At 37.3% G+C, this 23,208-nt stretch overlaps 1 protein-coding gene across 4 annotated transcripts in view; it reads left to right on the top strand.

Annotated features, from left to right (window-relative positions):
- The window catches only part of SYNE1 (spectrin repeat containing nuclear envelope protein 1), a gene marked incomplete at its 5' end in the record, with an annotated part of 432,633 nt that overhangs the window by 153,583 nt on the left and 255,842 nt on the right, over positions 1-23,208 (top strand). For 3 of the 4 annotated variants that reach the window (XM_081295717.1, XM_081295719.1, XM_081295718.1), the window contains 12 exons: positions 1,742-1,876; positions 4,278-4,436; positions 4,643-4,851; positions 5,437-5,545; positions 7,106-7,270; positions 10,249-10,416; positions 12,011-12,181; positions 13,135-13,275; positions 17,271-17,431; positions 19,346-19,496; positions 22,396-22,623; positions 23,095-23,193. In XM_081295717.1, the coding sequence (XP_081151843.1) occupies positions 1,742-1,876; positions 4,278-4,436; positions 4,643-4,851; positions 5,437-5,545; positions 7,106-7,270; positions 10,249-10,416; positions 12,011-12,181; positions 13,135-13,275; positions 17,271-17,431; positions 19,346-19,496; positions 22,396-22,623; positions 23,095-23,193 (1,896 nt within the window). The other variant, XM_081295721.1, reaches the window with a different exon arrangement.

Raw genomic sequence — 23,208 nt, 5'->3', positions numbered from 1 at the left:
TCAGGGCTTGAGGTGAAGCAGACCATCACAGTGGAAGAGTGTGGCAGAGGGAAGCAGCTCATCTGGTGATCAGGACACACACATACACACACACACACACACACACACACACACACACATATACAAAGAGAGAGAGAGAGAGAGAGAGAGAGAGAGAGAGAGAGAGAGGTCATTTGCCAGATACAAATATATCTCAATGCCCACCTCCTTCAACCACACGTACCACTTCATACCACTTCAGTTACCACTCAGTTAATCCCTACCAGGGGATCAATTCACTAATTAGGTTCAGACTCTCACAACCCAATCATTCATCTTCTGACTGTTCAAAATGTCCCTTCGTTGTCTCACACAATGTGGGGGACACCTCACATCCAAATCATAACCACCCGTTTCTGAGACCATTCTTAAACCCCTGGAATATTAAAGAGTCAGGATAATTCGGCCTCTCGAAATTACAAATTCATCATTTAGCTCAGAAATTCTTCTGTAACTCAGGTTTTCTATAAAATAGACAATTTGAGGTGAGAGGCTAATTAATGTTAGAGATGACTTGAAGGCCAGTAGCTCATAACAAAATTTGTCCCATCTTGTGAGGCTATCTTCATGTTTTTCCTACTTCTTTAAATTATATTTGTATTGGGAACATTAGTAGTACATGAAATGTCATGTGGATATGAGTGACATTTTCAGAACATGTCTTTTGAATTCTTTTTTCCTGAAATTTCAGTGGATATGTATTTAAGCCACACTCTGAAGTGATGACCCAATGTGTTTGGGATGCACCTTTCTGAACTCAGGGTCAAGGTCTGTCACCATAAAGCACAAAGCATCTCATTCAGTTTATACACCTGTATGAGGTGGCACCTCTGTTCAGAATGACTGTTCAAAAGGTCCCTGCAGTCACACTCCTGAGACTGTGACACCTGGTCACATGTCTATACACACTATTGGTCTACTCAGACTGTTGTGACAAAATACCATAGACTGTGTGGCTTACATGACAGATTTATTTCTCAGAGTTGTAGAAACTGGGAGTATGAAATCAAGGTGCTGGAATGGTAGGGTTCTGACGAGGGTCCTCTTTCTGGCTGCCTATTCCATATCCTTGTGGGAGCCTGCTGGCAAGCTCTCTGCTGTCCTCTACAATGAAATTGGTCCTACTATGAAGTTTCTGCCCCCACGTCCTCATCTAAAACTCAGTACCCTGCAAAGGCCCCATCTCCAACTGCCACCATATTTGGGGTCAGGGCTTCAACCCAGGAATTTGAGGACACAGTCTCATCCATAGTGTGTGTGTTCAAGGGTGCACGTGGGGAAATGTGGGATGGCTCATAATGAATCACCAGGGCCCAGAATGCACTGTGGTCAAGAAATGAGGAGTTAAGAGACTTAGTGCTGGCTTTTTTCCTGCCCTTCTGACTTTACCAAAGAGGAAGAAAAACTCTATCTATGGAATCAAGGTTTCAGAATTTTTCCACTGGCTTCTTAGAATATTCTACTGAATTTGAAGGCTGCAATGATTTTGTTTTTACTAAAGTATAAAATATAATATAGTCAAAATATAGTGAAATTTCAAATATGAAAACTTCTGACTTCTAATGATAGATGCTTATAGTTTATTCCTGGAAAATAAAAAAAAAAAAGTAGGGAATGTTCCAAATTTTTGAAGAGGGCAGCAGCTGGCTCAGATGCTGTCTCTCTGCCCAGCATCTTGACCACTTTGGCTCTTCCCTGCCAGGAGTTTTTCAGTCAGCTGGATCAGAGAGTCCTCAATGCTTTCCTGAAAGCCTGCGATGAGCTCACGGACATCCTCCCTGAGCAGGAGCAGCAGGGGCTGCAGGAGGCTGTGAGGAAGCTCCATAAACAATGGAAGGTGAGTCAGGACCTGGGGACACTGGGACAGCTTCAGGAGGGAAGGGAGAGAGTGTGAGGGTGCAGAGATGCAGGGTGAGGAAATCAAGAAACTCATGGAAAGCCACCTTGGTCCTTCTGAAAAAACCAAACTTGAGTAAAACATGATAAACTATGGTAGAATTTCACTATGCCTATTTCACAGTAGTATCAATTTTATCATATGTTTTAAGTACTCTTTTTTTTCCCAGCTTGTGTCTACCACGCGGCCTGCACAGTGGTTTCATTAATGAGGTTCTAGGCATTAAGTTAGTTAGAAGAGATCAAAATAAAACACACAGACAGTACCTTATTTTATATTGCTAGGTCCGAGACGGCTCGCCTCCCTGGTCCCCGCCTCCAGCCGCCCAGCAGGGCAGCGAGGATTACTCTGGGCTAGCAGGAGAGAGAGAGAGCGAACACGCCTGGGAGCAGCCTTTTATTTGGGGGACAAGAGATTCAGGGGAGAATTCCATCCAATGAAGGTTGAGGGGGGGCTGCACTCCAAGGTCAGGGTCAGTGATTGGGTCCCCGGGGTCAGTGGTCAGGCACACCCCACACGGATGGGCTCTCTCATCAGGAAAGGGTCGGGATAGCTCCGACACAGCCAGAGTGCCTCAGGCCCTTAACGGGAGTCACCCAATCACGTGTCAGAATGGCTCCCCACACTTGTGTGATGAAGGCATTTAATTTATTCAACTGACATTTAATAAACTCTTCTCAGTTGAATAAATCATGATAGGTCTGCTGGTGAAATCATTATGTGTATGTGTGTGTGTGTGTGTGTGTGTAATAAAATCCCTGTATGTGTATTACTTATATAAATTATTGTATTAATAATAATGTATTGCTACTATAATACACTATTGCTACATTAACCATATAAATTATTAAATATTAAATTATATATGTATGCCTATGTGTGTGTATATATATATACACACACACACAGTAACTGTCCTCAAGGATTTTATCATCTAATATAAATAGCTATATTGTAAAACTATAAATAAAAGTATCTATTGGGTAAAAATTCAGAAATGAACAAAACCTATTCCTTTTCCCACAAAAAAAGCTTATTAGATTTCAGTTTGAGAGATAATTAGTCACAAAAGATAAAAGTGCAGTATATAATAAGCTCAAAATGTATAAATGTTATATTTATGGAAGCTTTGAAAGTTAGAGGTAGACCCACTTGGAGAATGGAGAAGAGTGAATAGAGTGACAATTTTGAGCTAGGACTTCAAAGAAAACACAGAGATTTGGGGGTGGAGAGGAAGGTGGAGTGCAAGTGGGAGGCATCAGGTTCCCTTGGAACCCAGTGTGATCCATGTGTCACATGCTGTGGAGGAACTGTGGGAAGCAAGGGTGGGCCTGGCACACAGAGCCCTTTGGAAATGGGCACATCAACTTGCAGAGGCTGAGGGCTGTCCTCCCCAAGCAGATGGCAAGAAGTCTGCCCCAGCTACAGGAGACTGCATGCTGCATAAGGTGACAGTTCATGGCATTATGTGTAAGGGCCTTGGGTATTGCAAGTAACCATCTGGTTAAGTTACTTTCTAGATTTTTAGGTCTCAGTGACATTGGCTAATAAAACATCATCTTTTGTGCATACAAAAAGCACAGCGGAAAGACATATACCACTTTTGCTTTCTAGATTTGAAAATTAAAGTGACTTATTTAAACAAGAGATTCTCAAAGAAATTCAAGGTCTCTAAGTGCCTTTGAAGTTCAGCATACCTTAATTGTATTATGGATCGACACTTTAATTGAATTGTCCTTGTCTTTCCATAGTCCAAGCTCATTTTTCTCATCAATTAGTATTCTCTCCTAAACCAATCCTTTTAAGTGCTAGAGGATTCAAGTTGGCTAAAATTAATAAGTTATAGAACTAAAAGTAATAAGGAAGCCTATGTTTTTATCAAGAGAGGAGAACATTAGATGGTCATGTGTTGCACTCTTGCTTGCTTATTTTTTCAATGCATGGTCTAATCAGAGGAGGACGGGCAGGTAGTCAACTCTTTGGGGCCTTTTAATCCTTGTTTGTTTCAGTTTTTTTTTTTTTTTGGTGTGGGAGGGGGATGGATATTAATAAAATTTCCTCAAGTTTTCCCTTCGCTTTTTCACTTACCCTGGAGTCTCAATGGTCTAATCTGTAAAACAGGAACATTAATTCTGTGCAGCACTAACGTAAAAATTAAACCAAAAGATCGCTGTGGAAATACATGACCCACAGCAGGCTTGAAAGGAATCACTGCAGCCCCAGAAATTAGAAAAGTACAATATAGGAAGTAGATATTTTAGGTCTTCTTGCCACTTCAGCTGAAAAATGTACACAATCAGGAGCATGATTCTGTTTTCTTGGATTTTCCTATGGAATCCAGGATCTTCAAGGAGAGGCCCCTTATCATTTGCTGCATTTGAAGATTGCCGTGGAGAAGAAGAGATTCTTAGCCTCTGTAGAAGAATGCAAGGCTGAGCTGGAGAGAGAGACCAAGCTGGTGCCCCAGGAAGGCAGTGAAAATATCATTAAGGAGCACAGGGTAGGTCTCCTGCCCTGAATGTGTAATCCTGGGCAGGCACCTTGTTACTTAAAGGAGGGGCTCAGATTTTGCTTTGAGTAGGAAAAACCATTTGTAATTACTCTACAACTGGTGGTCTACAGGACTCTCCCTTTAGTCTTTTTGTGAAATTTTAAGGTATTATATGACTTCTCACGTGGATTCTAAAAACATTTATTGCTTATTAGATTTTCTTCAGTGACAAAGGTCCTCATCATCTCTGTGAGAAAAGGTTACAACTCATTGAAGAACTGTGTGGGAAACTCCCAGTCCGGGACCCAGTAAGGGAAACACCTGTAACCTGTCACACGGCTCTGAAAGAGCTCAGAGCTGCCATTGATTGCACCTATGCAAAGCTTGTGGATGACCCAGACAAGTGGAAAGACTACGCCAGCAGGTAGCCTTGGGGTTGTCTCCAGAGAAGGACCTAATCTATCTTATTCTGTTACTTGACCATTATAGAACAAGAGATGTCATATGTTTTATTTCACACGATAAAGAAAATCAAATTGCATGATCTTGCCCATGTTCTTATAAAAAATACTTCAATTGCTAAAAAGGATGGGTTTCAGTTAGAAATAGGGTGAAGTGCTTTATGACACATGGGCCGGATGTTCTGTCTCTGAGGCCGATTTGGTCAGTCCTTTCCTCCCTCACAGGTGGCCTCCAGCCTCTTGGGTTAGTGTCTTACCTGGTACCGACATATGAGACCAGACCTTAGGTGGCACCTTCCTTCCTCCAAGGGCTCAGGCCCTGAGACACATCTTTGTCTTCTGCTGAGGCTCCTTCATGTTTCTGAGCTTGGAGGTGGACACCTCTACTCTGAGCGTCATGTAAAAGTTTCCAGAGAATTTGTTCATTGATTAGTTAATCCATTTGATTGTTATATTTCCAAGGGTAAATTCAAAATAGAAATCTAATCTAAAATCTAATCATTCTGAGAATTTTCTCCCTTAATTAGAAAATGCTTGCATTGTTTCAGATTTTCTGAGTTGTCATCTTGGATAGCTGCAAAGGAGACGCAGCTGAAGGCCTTCAAGGATAAGGCCATTGATGCTACCAACTACAGCGAGGTTAAACATGCCTCCGATGTAAGTTCTGATCCACTGTCTGCCACAGGATGATTTCCAGTAATAAATACAAAATATTAGACAATGTTGTCTTTCTTTCTTTCTAGGAAAAAAAAAATTGTTTTTTTCTGAAAATTATCTTAAAGATAAGTCTTCCCATATTACTATGGAGAACTGTGGGTTTTTCTATTGAATCAACAGAAGCTTTGAGATCATGCTCACCAGTGCATCTTTAGCTAATGGGGACTGCTGAGCAGGACATTGCATGCATGCATGTGTAACAGCACAGATTTAAGAACTGACACAGAAAATAAGAAGGCTGTGTGCTTTTATGCAGTCCATCTTCAGCCATGCAAAATCAGGGAAATGGGCAAGCTCTCCAAGTGTCCTTTCTTTATCATACTCAGACGGGACAGTTTATTTCAGCCTTGGGCAGAGGTACAGCCTGCTAAACCCAGCCAGGGTGACAGAGGTTCAGGCCTGAAGACAGTTAGCTTTCTGCAAACAGCATCCATTCTCTTAGCTTGGCCCTTCCACTTGCTATTGTGAAAACTCTTCCTTTTAAGCATTTTTAATCCTTGCATGTCATGTAATTTCCATTAAGAAGAGAATGTTTTCTTTCTGTTCTTGTCCTCTGAGTTCTATTTTCTTTCTTATGAAATTATTTAGTTGCATCAAAACTAGAGCTGCTCAATAATGTCATGGTGTGCATATAGAAGATATCTATATTTTTCTGGTTGCTGTTATGACATACACAAAAAAATTACATCTTAGAATGCAGAGATTGGAATTAACCATTTCCTGACTGGTATGCATTTGCCCTGGGAAAACCTTGGGACAGCGTGTTGGAGACCCCTGCCCTTGCACTACACCAGAGATTGTGGTGTAGGAGGGACAGAGTGCCCAGTGACCATGCTGCTGGTCACCAACCCTGCAAGTGCAAAGCCCCAGAGTCTTTCCAGCATTTTCTTGGCTGATAAACGCTCCCTGCTTTGATTAGAGCTGTGATCCTTTGTATACCTCTTAATATTTGGTGTGTTAACTTCTAAAAGCTAAAAAAATGAGAGAAAAAGTATAAGTTAACAAAGTTAAATCTTTAGAGCATCTATAACAATATTAAGTAACTAAACTCTTTAATAAAAGAAAACAGCTAATTAAATATGTTAGGAATATCATGCTTTTTCTTTTCTGCTATGTTCCTTCCAGATCACAGAAAGTGAAGTAACAAAGTATGTATATTATAATGCCTTATTTCGCTATCTTGTTTTCTTCTGTGGTAGTTTTAGGAGCATCTTTAGAATGCTTAGGAAATATTTGTATGTACCCAATCTAATTATGAAGATGATTTTGGGGGTATAGTCAGAATTTATTTTACCCAGCAGGTATTGGCATTGAAGAATGTTTCTTCTCTGGACTTTGGTTAAAAATTTGTGCTCAAAGCACAATAAGCAGGTGCTCCATCAGGGAGTGACTGTCTGGCTCTCTTATATCCACCCTACAAGCCTTGGGTGGAGTCCTTTCCTGCTGACAATTGAGAATCATGGTTGCACTTTGCTCACCAAAAGTGTTCTTTCATTCCAGGAGATCAGGAATGATGTTGTCAAAAAAGGGGAGACTCTCAGCTGGCTGAAATCCAGGCTGAAAATTTTGATTGAAGTTTCTTCTGAGACTGAAGCACAAAAGCAAGGAGACGAGCTGGCAAAACTGTCTAGCTCTTTCAAGGCTCTCATGGCTTTGCTGTCAGAGGTTTGTCACTTTACCCACACTCTAAACAGTTCTGGGGGTGAGATACCTGGAGGGGTCTCTCTTGATAGTAGCTTAGCAAGTAATTGTATAAATAAACTAGTTGAAACAGTTATAAACTAATTGAAATAGTCATCACATTTATTTATGAGAAGATTTGGAGGAAAATTGGGGATACTTGAATTATGGTCAATGCCATTATTGGATATATCAGATTAATGGGAAGGTTAATGTTTATCAGCCAACATTTTTTTTCTCTTACTAAGGCAGTTTATTTCTGCTCAGGGATGAAATAAACTGTATATAAGTTACATTATTTTATAGTCACTTTAAAGTATATCGTAAAGATTAGAAAAAGGCTTAAGGGTCAGATAAATCCATGGCCACAGCTTCTGTTTGATGACCTGCTTCCTATATAACCTTGAGTTTGTTATTTGATGTCTCTTGGCCCCAACTTTCTTACTTGTAAAACACTATTAAAAATACCCCAAAAGGGAGCCACAAGGATTAAATGCAATAATGTCTGCAGAGTATTCAGTGTAGAGCCTGGACAGAGTAAATGTTTGATGACCAGTAGCTGGTAATAATAAAATATCCAATGTTTAGTCAGCAGGTCAGGAAAATTCTCTGTTAGCCAAAGTCAGCTCGTTTTAAACTTAACAATAGGCATTCCAATGTCTGTATATATTTCTAATATATATAAAAATAAGGAAACCCACCTACTTAATTTGTCGTAGGGTCTCTTCCATCCTCGGTTGTTGTATAGTCCAATGTTTTTTGAGTGGGAAGATAATGTAAGGCAGTAAAGTAGAACAGGTGTTTACCAGTATTTCTTTTACATTGTTTAAATATAAACTTGCATAGAAAATTATCTGTTGGATGACTACAAAATGTCGACAAACTCTCTTATTCTGAAGATGTGGAATTCTCTACAGATTTCCCTAATAATTGGCACTAACTTCATAAATTTTAATCCATGTGGATAGTTCTGCTAGAGACTGTAATGGGGAATTTACACAAGCCCCAAATACTTGGGATTGCTTATGACTTTAGTTTGATGTGAAGATTTTGATATATAAATTGTATCAAATTACAAATTTGATATAATTATAAAATTATAAATATATATAAATTACAGTTTTCTTAAGAATCTTGGACAAATTGAAAATAGCGTTATTGAACGTAAGCTATTTCAACGCTTTGATTCAAAGCTTTGATGACCCATCTTCCATAGCAGTGGACAAGTTTAGTTAGTTACCACTGCCATACTCTAGGTGAAAATTTGACCCTTGCCCTCCTGCTCTTTCCTTAGTGAATACAGCAAAAGGAACAACAGTTTAGAAAGTTAGAATATATGAAGGTGATCTTGGAGCCAAGATCTAACAGTGACTTTCAGTGACTTTCATGTGCTCCTCTCCCACAAAACATGTGGCGACCTTTAAAATTATTAGTTGTTTTTTGTCAGATTTTATCAAGCAATTTGCTTTTCCCCCAAAGTGTTCTCTTAGTGAAGTCCGTGGGACTTACCTACAGGCTACCTCTAATGTCTGCTTGCACAGATGTTAATTCTTTGCACACTCATCTAGCTTAAGCTTCTGCATAATTTTTCTTAGCAATCTTTTTTCTACTTAATCACTTAGTGGAAACAAAAGAAGAATGGAGAAAAACACATTCTGCTTATGTAAACTTAAATAAGAAAATGGACTGGGCACAACCAGGTCCTTCCTTTGATAACAAACCACTTAATGTTTAAATTAATGCTGAACAGGAACATTTGCAGTTGTCTGCATAAGAAGGGAAAGCTGTGGGTGGATTCATAGGGTGACATGAAGAGTCACTGCTCTCAACAGAGCTGATGATCTAGGCTGAGATCTGGAGTTTGTGGCTCTCCCAGGTTCTCATTGTGGCTTGTTTAGAGAAGAGCATCCTCCAAGTGACCTTGGACAAACTCAGACCAGAGAGGGTCAAAGAAAAATAAATAGAAGAGAAAGATGAACTGGAAGTCTTCCATGGAAGACAGATGACCATCAACTCTGAAACCAGTGATCTATGTGAAGATGGAGAAAACAGAAGCTCTAGGTCAATCTAGGGAAAGCAGACATCAGACAGAAGAGGAAACTTAAAACTCAGGAAAATGGCGAGGAAGGGAATTAGCTAACCAACCACAAAATTAGGAATTGTATTTATGTTTTATTTAGAAATATTGGAGTGCATTTTAAAAAAATACTCTTCAACTCTTTTTCTTCTCTACAATTGTTTTCTCATTTAATAAATAGGATGAACTCAATATAAAGTACTGTTACAAATAGGTATTACTCATGAGATTATAATTAGAGAGAGAACCGGCACATGATATGTTTAATGGATTGTTTTAGTATCCTGCTTTGACTGCTAAATACAAAGAAACTGTTTTTTTTTCCTTTTTTTTGTATTTAAGTTAGGTTTTTAATATGGCAGAAAGCACAAAATCAAATGAAACTTGCAGTTTCTACAAGTGGCTATGTGGTTTAATAATAATTAAATAAGCTTCAAAATATGTGAAAGAATAAAATTAGGAATCTATGAATATATTTTTAGTTATTCTGACAGTATGTATACGCTTAAAATATGTAAAAATTCATGGACTTTAATTGGATGCTTTTGATCAAAGGGTATGCACTTTAAATTATAAGATGAATGAATTCTGGAGATCCAGTGCCATATGATCACCATAGTTAATCATGTTATGTTATGCCCTTGAAATTTTCTAAGAGGATAAACCCCAAATGTTCTTTCACACACAGAAAACTAAATGTATGAGTTGATAGATAGGCTAATTGGCTTGATGGTGAAGTTATTTCTCAATGTGTACATTTATCAAGGAATCGCTTTGTACATAGTAGATATATGTGTGTTAATTCGTTGATCATACTTCAAAATAGTATTACATGAATTTCACAAAGTAAAATAAGATTTACTCTACTTTTTTTTTTTAAATCTAGGTTGAAAAGATGTTAAGCAACTTTGGGGACTGTGTTCAGTACAAAGAAATTGTAAAAAATTCCCTTGAAGAATTAATTTCTGGCTCTCAAGAAGTCCAGGAACAAGCTGAGAAGATCTTGGACACTGAAAATCTGTTTGAAGCACAGCAATTACTTCTTCATCACCAGGTAGAAGTGCCCTCTAACCCTACAGACCAGAGAGAGAAGAGTATGTCTTGGGCTAGGAGATGGGGAGAAGAAGGAAGGGAAGGAACCTGGCTGAATGGCTTTAACAACACAGCACTTATGTTTTCTATTCTCTCTGCTAAATGTTAGATAATTCAGAATATCCTTCAAGACAATTCCTAGAAAGAATGATTTGATGACATCAAAAATTTCAAGGAATAGTGTGGAGAGTAAATTGATTTGGGTACAAAACTTTACATGAAGCTGGCTAAACTGTACTTTTCATAATAGAAGAAATCACAGAGACACAAATTGCTTCAGATTTGAGATCACTATTCTCTTGTCATTATGTTAAAACAGGTCTTCATTTTACCACTTCAAACACATTTTAGTTTGGAAACATAATTTCTTTGAAGTATCAGACTTTTCAGGAGAATATACACTTATAAAGAATTACAACTAGAAGTTAAGGAATCTAGTATGTATACTGATAATAAATATTGTGTGTGTACGGGGTGTGTGTGTGCTAGAGATTGAAGCCAGGGCCTTGTGCCTGCTAAGCAGCCTTTCTACCACTGAACTATCCCCCAGACTGTGACAATAAACAATCAACTTATTTCCTGACAGTCCGGTAGTGGACATTAAAATATACTCATAAATGGAATGTATTACTTGTCAAACTCAATACAAATGGAGATATGATTCATGTAAACACTTTATTCATAAAAATAAAATACTTAATGACAAATTTCCATATATACAAAAATGGAATTAATTAAATGTATGTGTAAAATAGCAACCTCTAAGCTTTATAGATTTATTTAATAATTATACAAAGCCTGAGACTAGAAAACAATGTTTTGTTTTACATTGTCTTCAATGTTGTAAAATTATTTGGTTTTCTGTTTACTTTAATTCAGAGAAAGGTAAGATTGCAGATATATATGTATAATATCAATATATGTATAATATACATATTAGTATTTTCAAGCTCTTCTCTTATTTCCTGAACCAGGTACTTGTTTCTGTGGACATGTATACTCAAGCTGTACACTTGAGATCTGTGTGCTATTCTGTTTGAGGATTATACTTCAGTGAAATTTTTCTTTTAAAGCACAACTTTCCTCAAAATATCTCAGCACATAAACTATTTATAATATACCCAGAAGGAAATATCTTAATATCTGCATTTTTACAGTATCAATGATAACAGAAGAATTGGAACTACAGGTTTTTCAGCTGAAAAGGATTAAGAGGAGTCATGAAAAATGCACTGTTTAGCCAAATTTTTTTCTGAAGTATTGCCCCAAATGTTAAATGTTGATCAAATTTCACACAATTAAAACATAAAACCAAATTATTGCTATATTAACCATTAAAAACATAAAATATTTATGTAAAATGTCCACCTTAGCTTAACACAAAGTGCCCATTCTTACTGTTTTAACTGTTAAACTTCACTTTAAAACGGTGTAGGCCTGTGCTGCACAAGGCCCTACTATTCTGTACTTCTGATAAGTGTGGGTGCTGTGGCCAAGCTTAGCTTAGCTGCCTAGAGAGTGAATTTTACATCCATCTATTGAACAACTTCTTCCAGCAAAAGACGAAGATGATCTCAGCCAAGAAGAGGGACCTACAGCAGCAGATGGCGCAGGCGCAGCAGACAGAAGGTGGGCTGGCTGACCCTGGCCGGGAGGAGCTGCGGAAGCTACAGAGCACCCTGGCCAGTGTGGAGCAGGGCAGGGAGAGGCAGGAACGCCGCATCCAGGTAGGGCCCGTCACTTGGGGCGATTTTGGTAGAGACCTAAGTTGTGTTGACGTCCAATTATGTCTCCTATCAGCAGGAGCAAACCTTTGCTTCTGCCTCTGATCCTCCGACATCTGTTAAATTCTTCACATGAACTGCCTCTTTGCATCAGCAGATCAGCCTTATGAGGCCTGAAGTCAGCACACTTTGCCAGTGTGGATGAGTTTGACGATACAGCAATGAATGAAAATATGGCAGTTTCCAAAGAAGACTTTGGGACTTGGCCCCATGTCACACAGCAGTGATCAATGATGAGCCAGGATTTGATCCACACCTGCCTGAATCCAACATCTGATTATATGTTTCACTCTTCAGGCAGTCCAGCAGCTACTCCTTTAAGCACCTCTATGCTTTATAGAGATGTAGACATGTTCCCTTAAAAACAGTTTGAGGTTGTCACCTGCTCACTTCTCTTCCTCCCCACCTCACCCCCCTCCATGCTTCCTTTCTTGAGAGATTAGAATGCTTTTTTTCTTAGTCACTCAGTCACATTTAAAGCCACACTGCTAATGGGTAGGATGTTACAACGATGGGAGACTCAGAAACCATCTAGTCTGTGTGCCCTGTTTTGATGAAGACCATGAGGCCCAGAAAAAAAATTCTTACAGAAAACACTAGGATCCTCTGTTTTGCACTCTGCCACTGAGCTTCATCCTTTTTATTTTTTTATTTTGAGACATGGCCTTGCTAAGTTGCCCAGACTGGCCTGGAACTTGCCTTCTCCTCTCAGGTAGCTGGGATTACAGGTATACCACCACACTGGGTTTGGAATCATCTTTACTCAGTGAGATTATGTGAAAATTAAACTGAAAATTCACTGGAAGTTGACAGTTTAGAGAATGAATGAAAACAGAACAATATTTTTCCAAACACTTTGGTAACATATGTATGTATTTTTTTTTTTCAAATTTAAGGTCACCTTAAGGAAATGGGAGAGATTTGAGACAAACAAAGAGACAGTGGTCAGATACCTTTTTCAAACTGGTTCCAGCCATGAACGCTTCCTGAGTTTTAGCAGTTTGGAAAGCTTATCTTCAGAATTGGAACAGACAAAGGTATATCAATAGTACCACATGGTTCCTTGGTGCTCATTATTACGATGAACATACTATTTCTCCTCCATTATTTCTATTATTTATTATTATTTAATCAGTAGTTGTTATTTACTCTTTGACATATTAGGAAGTGAAAACATAAGTAGGATTTAAACATTAAGATCTAGGTGAAGTTTTTCAAGAAAGTGAGAAATGGTTAATTCACTAACAGATATGTATATTTTTAAAATTATTGAGGCATTGATAGTTGAATCTGAAATGCAAAGGGCAGGGGACCTTAGGAAAGCTGAGCTTGGAGCTTAGAACAGAGAGAAATTCCTAGGAAGGGAAACAGCATGGGGTGTCAAAGTGCTGGACACCAGGATCCTGTATTGTGAAGTAGATAAAGCAATGAGAATTCATATAGCAAAACTGGGCAATATCATGTAGTCGTAGAAGAGCTAAAACTTTTTTCTCTAGGAAACATGGAGCTGGAGCCTTTGAAGATTTTTGAGAAAAAGTCACACAACCAGAGCTGTGCTTTAGGGAGATGAGTTTCTAAGTAGATGAATAAAACTGATTGAAAGGGTGAAAGACTGTGATTCAGTTAGAAAGTTACTACATATGGGCACATGGGAGTTAGAATGGGAATTAAGGTGGTAGGGGCAGTGAATGCATGGGATCAGGTACAAAGATAAGGTGAAGTTGACACCGATGTAGAGGAACTATCTGGATAGAACAGAGGAAAAGAATATGAAGGTTTTGGGCCTGACCAGATAACGAGAGCAAGTAGGGGAATTGGAAGGAGTGAGTGTTAGTGGGGCAAGATCCAAATCAGTTTTAGGCACAGTGAGTTTGATATTCCAGCTGGGTGTCAAAGAGAGCAGTTAGGAGTGTACTTAGTGTTTTCAACAGGGAAGCACAAATACCTTGGGTACTTAGAGCAGGCCAATACATTTGCTGAAGCATTTAGAGGAGTCGTTCAGGCTTTTTTGGTTGCTACTATGCCAAGTTGAGGTTTATAGAAAGACTGGATTAAGGCTTCTCATTTAAGGTGGCTGCCATTTCCCCCAAAAGTGTGTTTCTTGTTTATCCTGAAAGACACCTCACTCTTGCAATAGTGTGAGGTGCAGTTGAGTGTGCAGCTCCTTTCCAAAATAAATATTTTTCTATGTCTTTGGAAAGAAGGAAGAGAAAGAGAGGAGGAGAAAGGATAAAAGAAGGGAGGGAAAGGCTGAATTAATGAAACCATGGATTAGCCAGTGTATCAGGGAAAGACCTGGCAGCCATACTTTCCCAACCTTCAGCAAGGAAACTTCTGTGCTTCTGTTTTCTTAGGAAAAGCTTCTCTGACTCATACTGCTAATTTTTTGTCATTTCTCCTATTATTAATTTATTAAGGAGTGTGAAGTTTTATAAGGCCCCAGACTCTTTCGATGCTTCAGTTTTCATTAGCCATTTAAAGAGAAAATTGTTTAAAATTTATTTTTAAATTTCAATTACTTTATGTATCCAAATTGTATATTAGATGTCTTTTATAAACACAAAGATGCTTACTGGATTGATTTCCATAGGTGGTTCCCTCCACAGAAATCCAGCTCTGTGACTTCACTTGTGTCATCCCCGTGGATCAGTTAAAGTGCCTAAAAATGAAACACAGGCCATATTTTTAGTCTTATTATCAAAATTCTCCTTCATCCTCCATGATCTTCCACACTTTTGGAGTGATTTAATAATTTGCAGTAATGTTTATTAAGTCTGTCATCTATGCGGGCCTAATCACTTGGTGATTCTTAAAACATCCCTGACAAACAGGCCTCATTATTAATCCTCTTGTATAAATAGGGATACCTAAGGCACAAAGTTGTCCCTGACCTCCTGATCACTAAGGAACATTGGATTCAAACCCTAAAGATCTCTATCCAAAGCCTGCACTCTAAGGCACTATGTTACATTTTCATTCAAAAACCGAGTGGCTTCTCTATGTGTTTATGTCCTCTGCCAAAGGAGCGTGTGTAATCTGGGATAACTGTTCTCCTCTCCTTCTGTGCTCACTTTGCACTGATATTGCGACCTGTATTCTATGTGACAGTCCTGGAGTGGCTGTGCCCTGTAGGCCCCAGTGTATTGGAGGGTGTCCACAACAAGGTCAGATTGAATCTGCATTACAAGGCCTGGCTTTACTGGCCAGGAGTTGAGAATTCAGAGTTTTTCAGGTCTCAGGGTCACTCAGCTAGTGAAGGACAGAACCTGGCTTCAACTGCACTCTCTCTCATGCAAATCATGCTCTCCCCTTGCTTCCCACTACCACTCCTCTGCCTGCTTAAGACTTGGCAATGAGCTTTAAAATGCTATTCCATTTTTGCTTCACATTTTTCTTATAGATGTCATTCTGCTCTTTGAATTCCTCTCCATTGTGTTTCCCCACACATAGTTTGCACAAAATACTCTAAGAACAAAATAAGCACTTTCAAACATTACTTTCCTTGGGTTCTTTCAGGCTTGGGGGACACTATTTTGTACCTCTGATTCTTTTCATGGGAATCGGAGATTATGCTGAGATTTTTAGTCTTAAAAATTGACTCTAAAGTGACTGTGAGTTCACAGATGGTAATAGTGGGTTCTTTTAAGTATAGAATTTAATGTTATGACATCAGCAAAAATCATATTTTAGGATACTATAAAGCTCTATACCATAAGGAGGCGGTGCTTAGTCAATTTTATTCTCTTGAATTGCAGGCTACTTCTGTGAAGTGACATTGATATTTCTGTGAGGACAATACGTTTTTTAAATAGGAAGCTTAAATAGTATTTAGTAGTAACTTTTTTCCACATTTTTTATTGGTGCATTATGGTTGTAGGTAATTTGGGATTTGTTGTGTTGTAACTTATATATCGTTTTATAATCATTCTGGGAGATGCTGGGTGAAAAATCTGATTTTTTACAAATATTTATGCTGGGTTTCTACATTACCTATTTAGGAAGGTAAGTTGATGATCAAAATTATAAAGCTCCTGTGAGTTTTTCTTACATGAGAAGAATTGAGACACTGATTTTCTTCATTCAAGATTATCACTGGATTTACCTTCTCTAATCTAGTATTCCACATTATTTACCTGACAAAATTCAGATAACATCTAAAGTTTACCAGGGCCTCATGCATATTAAGTTAACTTTTGAATTAAAATAGCTCAGAATCATTGAAAATCCATGAATAGAATTAATAAACCATTTTCTTCAATTTTATATGAAGGACATAAAAATGATAATTGGTACCTGCCAGAGTGTAGGGTACTTAAAAATGAATTTGCTAATGGAATGCTGAGAGTACCCTTTCAAGACAAGCACAATCATCTGTATTTACATGGAAAAACAACCAGTGATTAGCACATCTGGGATTCCAGCCCAGATTTGAAGGGTTGAAAACTCACCTTCTTTCTATTATGTTGCATATGCATTGGAAAAAAATAAGATTTAACAGCATTGAGATCAGATTATATCTCTTTTCAGGGAACTAGTAAACAAAACCTTTCTGGCGTTTCTGAACAGGAAAGATCACTGGTATTCTGCATTGTTTGAGATATTCCTCAATTGTATTAACAAGTTATTATCTGTATGATTGAAGAACTGATCACTGTTGATCATTTGGTGAGCTGGCCTGTAATAAATCAACATACGTATGGATAAGTTAACTACTATAATATAGCTCAGAATTCTAAACAATAAGTCAAAGGAGGAAATAGGGGAGAAAACAATTTCTAAGAGAACTGCTGGTAACTGTGAAGATAGAACTGGTTGTTTATATAAGATAGAGAAAAAATAGTGAAGTGTCTAAATTGACCATATAAAAATCAGTTTTATTGTTCAGAACAACATAAATCTATTTATGTATAAATCCTGCCAGCCAGCTGCCCCTCTATTCTGGGGAAGACTGTGCACAATATTGCAATTTCCTTGAGGACAGGGTTAAAGAGTATAAAGTATGGACCTAATGGCTCTAATATCTTTCTCCTAGGAGTTTTCTAAGCGGACAGAAGGTATTGCAATCCAGGCTGAGAACCTGGCTAAGGAAGCTTCAGAGATACCACTGGGGCCCAAGAATAAGCAATTGCTTCAGCAACAGGCTGCGTCAATCAAAGAGCAGGTCAAAAAACTAGAAGACACGCTTGAAGAAGAGTATGTGCCTCACCAGTCCTAAGCTTTCTTCTCTGAGATAAACTTAATGCAGTCTTCCCTGTGTCTTGTTTTCAAACCCGTCTTTTAAGATCTCAAAGTGTCTGTGTATTTCAGCATGTCTTGAGATACGATTCACAGTTCAAAAGAAAGTATCCTCAACACAGGAACCAGTATCTGCAACAAAACAAAAATATGTAAGGGATGTGGCATTAACATCTTAAACTGATTTTGTTCACAAGAAAGCCATATTGATTCCATTCTGTGGCCTTTGTACATTGTAGACAAAATCTAGAGAAAATGCCAATATTTTACTTTTTTAAAACTCTATTATTCTGCTGTTACCAGTTAGAAGGAAGGGGAGAGATTTCGGTAGTGTCGATCTAGGCCTAAACACACATCACATAGACCAAATGTCTCCAATTCAAAGCTCATAAGCTTACTTACAGTGCCTCGGGATTCAAATTGTCACTGATTGACAAGCTTTTTCAGAAATTAACTTTAAAAATCTATTTTATTTTTAAACATTAATGTTACTTTATGTGAAAAGAAACAAATAGCAGTTGAACCTATTAATATCCTGCTATAGATAACAACATATTTTTAAAAGTTTGCAGGGGATAAACTTATGAGGATATGTCCAATATTCCCCCAAATTATATGGCTAAATACTTCTGTGTAGTTTCAAATTAAGGACACATAATCTATTATTCTTAAGAAATAGGACATCTTTCTAAGGTAGATTTTAAATGTAAAAATTGTTTTTTAATAATATTAACACCTTGAAATTGACATTTTACATTTGCCCAAACTTTAAAAAATGATAAATATTTTATCTGAAACAAATATAACTTGAAACATTTTGAGGACTTTTTATTAAATATCTTCCATCAAGTAATAGAAATAGTAAAACTTAGAGTTTACTAGAAAAGAAACTACTTCTATTAAGAATGCCCATTTGAATCTTATTTAAAATCTTGCAACATAACATAGTGTGTATTTTCCATACTGCTAAGAGCATTAGGCATACCCAGGGAATAAATTTAAGATTGCAATACCATTTAATTTGACAATCAATGATGCCATTGCTTTTTTCTTCATGTCTTCAAGTGCCTTTGGGTAAACAGGGATGTTATTTGCTTTTTTCTTTTTTTTTAACCCAAGGACTTATAAATTCAATGATATGCTCTTAGTTTCTTACTCTTTTTTTAATCTGAAAGCCATATTCACTTGGTTATATAGGTGTAGCTAATACAAACAAAATCTATAGTTGAAATTTTGTTACATATAACACTTATGTAGTCTAAAAGCAGGGTGCTCATGAAAAAAAAGTTTATGAAAGTCTTTTAGAATAAGGACCATAAAACATATATGAATCGCTGAAATCATTCTAGATTTTAAATCAAAAGGTGTAGCTGTAATAAAGGCAGCAGTTCCCGCCTGGCAGCAGGGGTTCAGACCACAAGTGCTATCTTGATTCATAGGACACATCTCCTAAAGATCTTTTAGTATAAAGCATTATGGTGGAATCTCTCCTTTACAGGAAAGAGGAACTGTTAAAAAATGATGTACACTGGGATCTATTCTAGCATAGTTTATTGAAATAAGTCTTGGCAAGTGCTGGTCACATGCAGCGTTTAATTAGATTATACCTGATTTGACCCCCTTGTACTCAGCAATATTTTGTTCAAAATGCGTTTGCGTTTGTAGCAGCCTTGATGATGCCTCCTTAAGAGCTCATTCTCAGAAGAGATGGGAAGACTTGAAACCTGACTACTCAGATCAAGTGTACATTTTTTCCTCCTCAAATATTTCCAACTTTGAAATAGTCACAAATGTCTTCACTGTCTTTTCACCTGGTGTTGTTGTTCTCTGTTAAAATATTGCATTTTTTTTACTTAATTTGGTTAATTTTAGTATTAAAACCATGGAAATGGTGAAAAACAAGTGGGATCATTTTGGCAGTAATTTTGAGAACCTGTCCGTCTGGATAACTGAAAAAGAGAAAGAACTCAATGCCTTGGAAACTTCATCCTCTGCCATGGACATGCAGATCAGCCAAATTAAGGTGACCTGCTCGGATGTTACATTAATAATCTATGTCTAGCTTTTAAGATCTCTTTCTTACATTTATTTCACCAAAATCTATTTGGTCCTGAGACAAATTTTTCATTGCTCTGTGACTCAATTAAAATTAAGTTCACACAAAATGCCAACCAAGCTAAGATATCTTGACTGACACTGGGTAATACTTTATACATGGAATTGTGTATTAATATTGTCAGACCTATGCATTCAAAGTCAATATTGTGTGCAATATCATTAAAATATTTTTATGGTTACATTATTCTTTTTCTTGATTTTGCATTAACCTCAATGGAGCGCTCTCTTGATTCTCTTATAAAACATGAAGTGTATCCATCATCTACAATTACTTTTTAAGAACTACTTGGATTGTTAAAATTAGTATTAGTGGTGTTTACCCTCACTGACCACAAGGGGGAGCTCAAAACACTACATTCTGTAGGTGAAGCAATCGGACCTGGTGGCTGTAATGTATTCGTTTATAACCTTGGGTGCGGATGCAGATATTCTGTTACAGTAGCTCTCCAAGCTCCAAGATAAACATGTGATTAGATTATCATCAAACACTTCACTCAGTTTAAGAGAATTGAGCTGAAAGATGTGGGCTTGGAGTGCTCATTTATGGTTCTTTCTTTTATATAACTCCACAACACACATTTTTAAAATTCAGGCGCTTTTTATCTCATTTTTTTTTTCTTTTTGGAATGGGAAAACGCTTTGAAGTTTCATTCTATTAAATATAGTAAAATAAATACCGAGGTGAGGAAACATTTCACACTATGGCTCAGAACAAGTTATTACCATGTGCAAGGTGGGAGGGTGCAATGTCACTTAGCTAAGATCACAGGTGGAACAAATCATCCCTGCTCATCGTACATCTTTCGCAATCAAGCACACATGGTGTGGCACACGCACAGCCTGCCGTGTCTTCTGTGGTGGATTAGAAAAAGAGCATAGTACATTTAAGTAGTTCTGTCCCCAAAATTTCCCCTTTAAAAAATTAACAGACTTTTTATTTATCCTCTTAATAATTCATTCCTTGCTATTTTAATTTATATTCCAGAACTTCTGAAATACATCAATGATCAAATATCATCTTGCTATTCTCCAGGAAAAAATGAAAATTACATATTTATTTTTAAATACATAAACAGTAACTTGTGGATTTTCTTACCATCAGACTAGAAATACATTTTAATATGTCCAAAATGGCATTTTGAAAATGACCTAAAATATATTTTAAAATGTCAATATCAGGAAAAAATATCTGCTACAAATAAGCAAAAATAGAGTGGAAAAATCTATGAAATTTGGCTTAATAGGCTCATATTCTGTTTCCCAACAGAAGGCTATACTATAGGAAATGATAAATAAATAATAAATGTAAAACTTGTTATAGTTTTCTCACCTTAAAATAATCTTAAGATTAAAATTAAGCATTTTTATTGCTGTGAAGATAAATGCTGTGAGCTGTTTCGTGTTCATCATTTCACGCTGCTCCTGATATTGGTAAATGATAAGAACATATGCTAGATTCATCTTCCAACTTTTCTTGGATGGAATTTCTATTTATTACAATGTGATTGGTTTCCATTTATGATTTTGTTGGTGACATGGATTAGTCCAATAACTAAGAACTTTCTTAGTCCTTAAGCAAGTAGTGTTGTAAGCACCCAGAAGAATTATTAGTGATTAGAGGGCACTCAACACTTATTTGTTGAATTGATGAGTAATTTTTGTAAGATAATCTTAGAAATCAGCAAAAAGAAAGATTGTATTAATGCTCAAATATTTATCAGATATACCACACATATGAAAAATAAAATGAATAAATGGTGGTGCCTACCTGACAATCCTATGTAATTTATTTCTGATTGCCTCACTTAGAAATCACAAATTTAGTCCCCTCCCCCCCCCCATAACAGTATTTTCCATTTAAGTTATTTGTAATTGAAACTTGACTTGAGTTTTTGGGCATTATGTTTATTGGACAAGTGTGGCCCTTTTCCTCAGAGAAAGAAATTTCATTGTTTCACACATGAATAAACCCAGTGTTGATGAGAGACACCTTCCCCTGGGTCCACACACATATGCATGCACATTCTTAGTAGCCATTGGTACATTCTATGCATTGGGCTATATGTAAAATATCCTTTCTGCTTCAAATTAAAATGATAGCATGCAGTTTTTCCTGTAGAGTGCATAGCTAATGAAGAAAGTGGTCATTCTCACAGCAGCAGCAACAGCAGCCCATGGGAACTGATCCCAAGTCTTGGGTCCTACTTAGCATGTGTGATCCCTGAGGATGGGAGTCAAGTGTCTTAATTCATTCTATATTTGGAAAACATGGGCATGCAACACAGGGGATAGATTGGAAAAGACTAGCTCCAAGTAGGAGTGCAATCAGAAAAACTTGGTGTTAGTAAATCATGAAATACTCAATTACATTTTAGAAAAAGTAATTGAATGCCAATATTAGTGTTCCTATGAATTCCTAGAACACATGGTTTCCCCACATCAATTGATTTAAGTGCTTGATCAATGAGTAAGCAGATAAGTCTCTGTGTCTTTGGAGATAGTGTAAAAGGTGCAGCAATATCCTCTTGCTAATCTCACTGCAAGCAGAAGCAGCATTTCTCTTTATTCCCTCTCCAGTGAATACAGCCACCACAGAGTGGTGTGTGCTGCAGACACTGTCTGTGTGTGCGTCCTCCTCAAATAGTCAGGAAGCAAGGTGCTGGTTCACCTCTCCAACCACCCCCTCCGAGCATGTTTAGATGTCGCTTAAGGAGACTTTTCTATTTTTCCTTGTAGGTGATTTTATCATCTCAGGAAAGCAAGTTTACTCAGTTGCATTGTCATTTTCTTTTTTTAAATATTAGGCGACAATCCAGGAGATTGAGAGTCAGATCAACAGCATTACAGGGTTAGAAGAAGCAGCTCAGTCTTTTGCTCAGTTTATTACCACTGGGGAATCTGCTCGAATCAAAGCCAAGTTGACACAGATAAGAAGATACTGGGAAGAGCTCCGAGAGCATGCTCAGTGCCTTGAAGGAACAGTCTTGGGGCATTTGTCTCAGCAGAAAAAGTTTGAAGACGATCTTCAAAAGGTAAGAATACATGCAGGCTAAAGTTACACATTTTGCATTGCGTTTATAGAAAAATGAAGCAAAAACTCCTTAAATAGTGTAATGAAGAAAAAAACAACTTTCCAATTGTGTACCAAGTTGTCAGGATTGTCAAGTTGTCAGTTATGAACTAAATTCACAATTGTTTATAGGGTATCTTTTTAAGTCAGCATATATGTCTACACAAACATACACACACAGATATTTATATAGGTACAATGACCCTGTAAATGTCACTATACATTATGTTCAGATCATCATTAAGGCTTAATTAGTTTCCTTTCAAATAATGGGACACATTGACTTTAGATTTTTAAAAATTCATTTGTCATCATATTGGAAGTTATCCATAGATGGTAGGTACGATGCTGTCTCAGTAACTTTCTTTCTCAACTGCTTTCTCAATGTGTATTTTTCCCAACATTATTATATTTCACCTTTTTTTTTTTTTAGATCCAGCAGTCTGTGTCTGAATTTGAAGACAAGCTTAATGATCCAATTAAAATATGTTCTTCGGCAACAGAAACCTACAGAGTTCTCCAAGAACATATGGTAGGAGCATGCATG

This window comes from Spermophilus citellus (genome assembly GCF_964194105.1).
Source record: "Spermophilus citellus genome assembly, chromosome: 5".
In the NCBI taxonomy this organism is placed as follows: Eukaryota; Metazoa; Chordata; class Mammalia; order Rodentia; family Sciuridae; genus Spermophilus; species Spermophilus citellus.
This window is presented reverse-complemented; position numbering and strand designations above follow the sequence as displayed.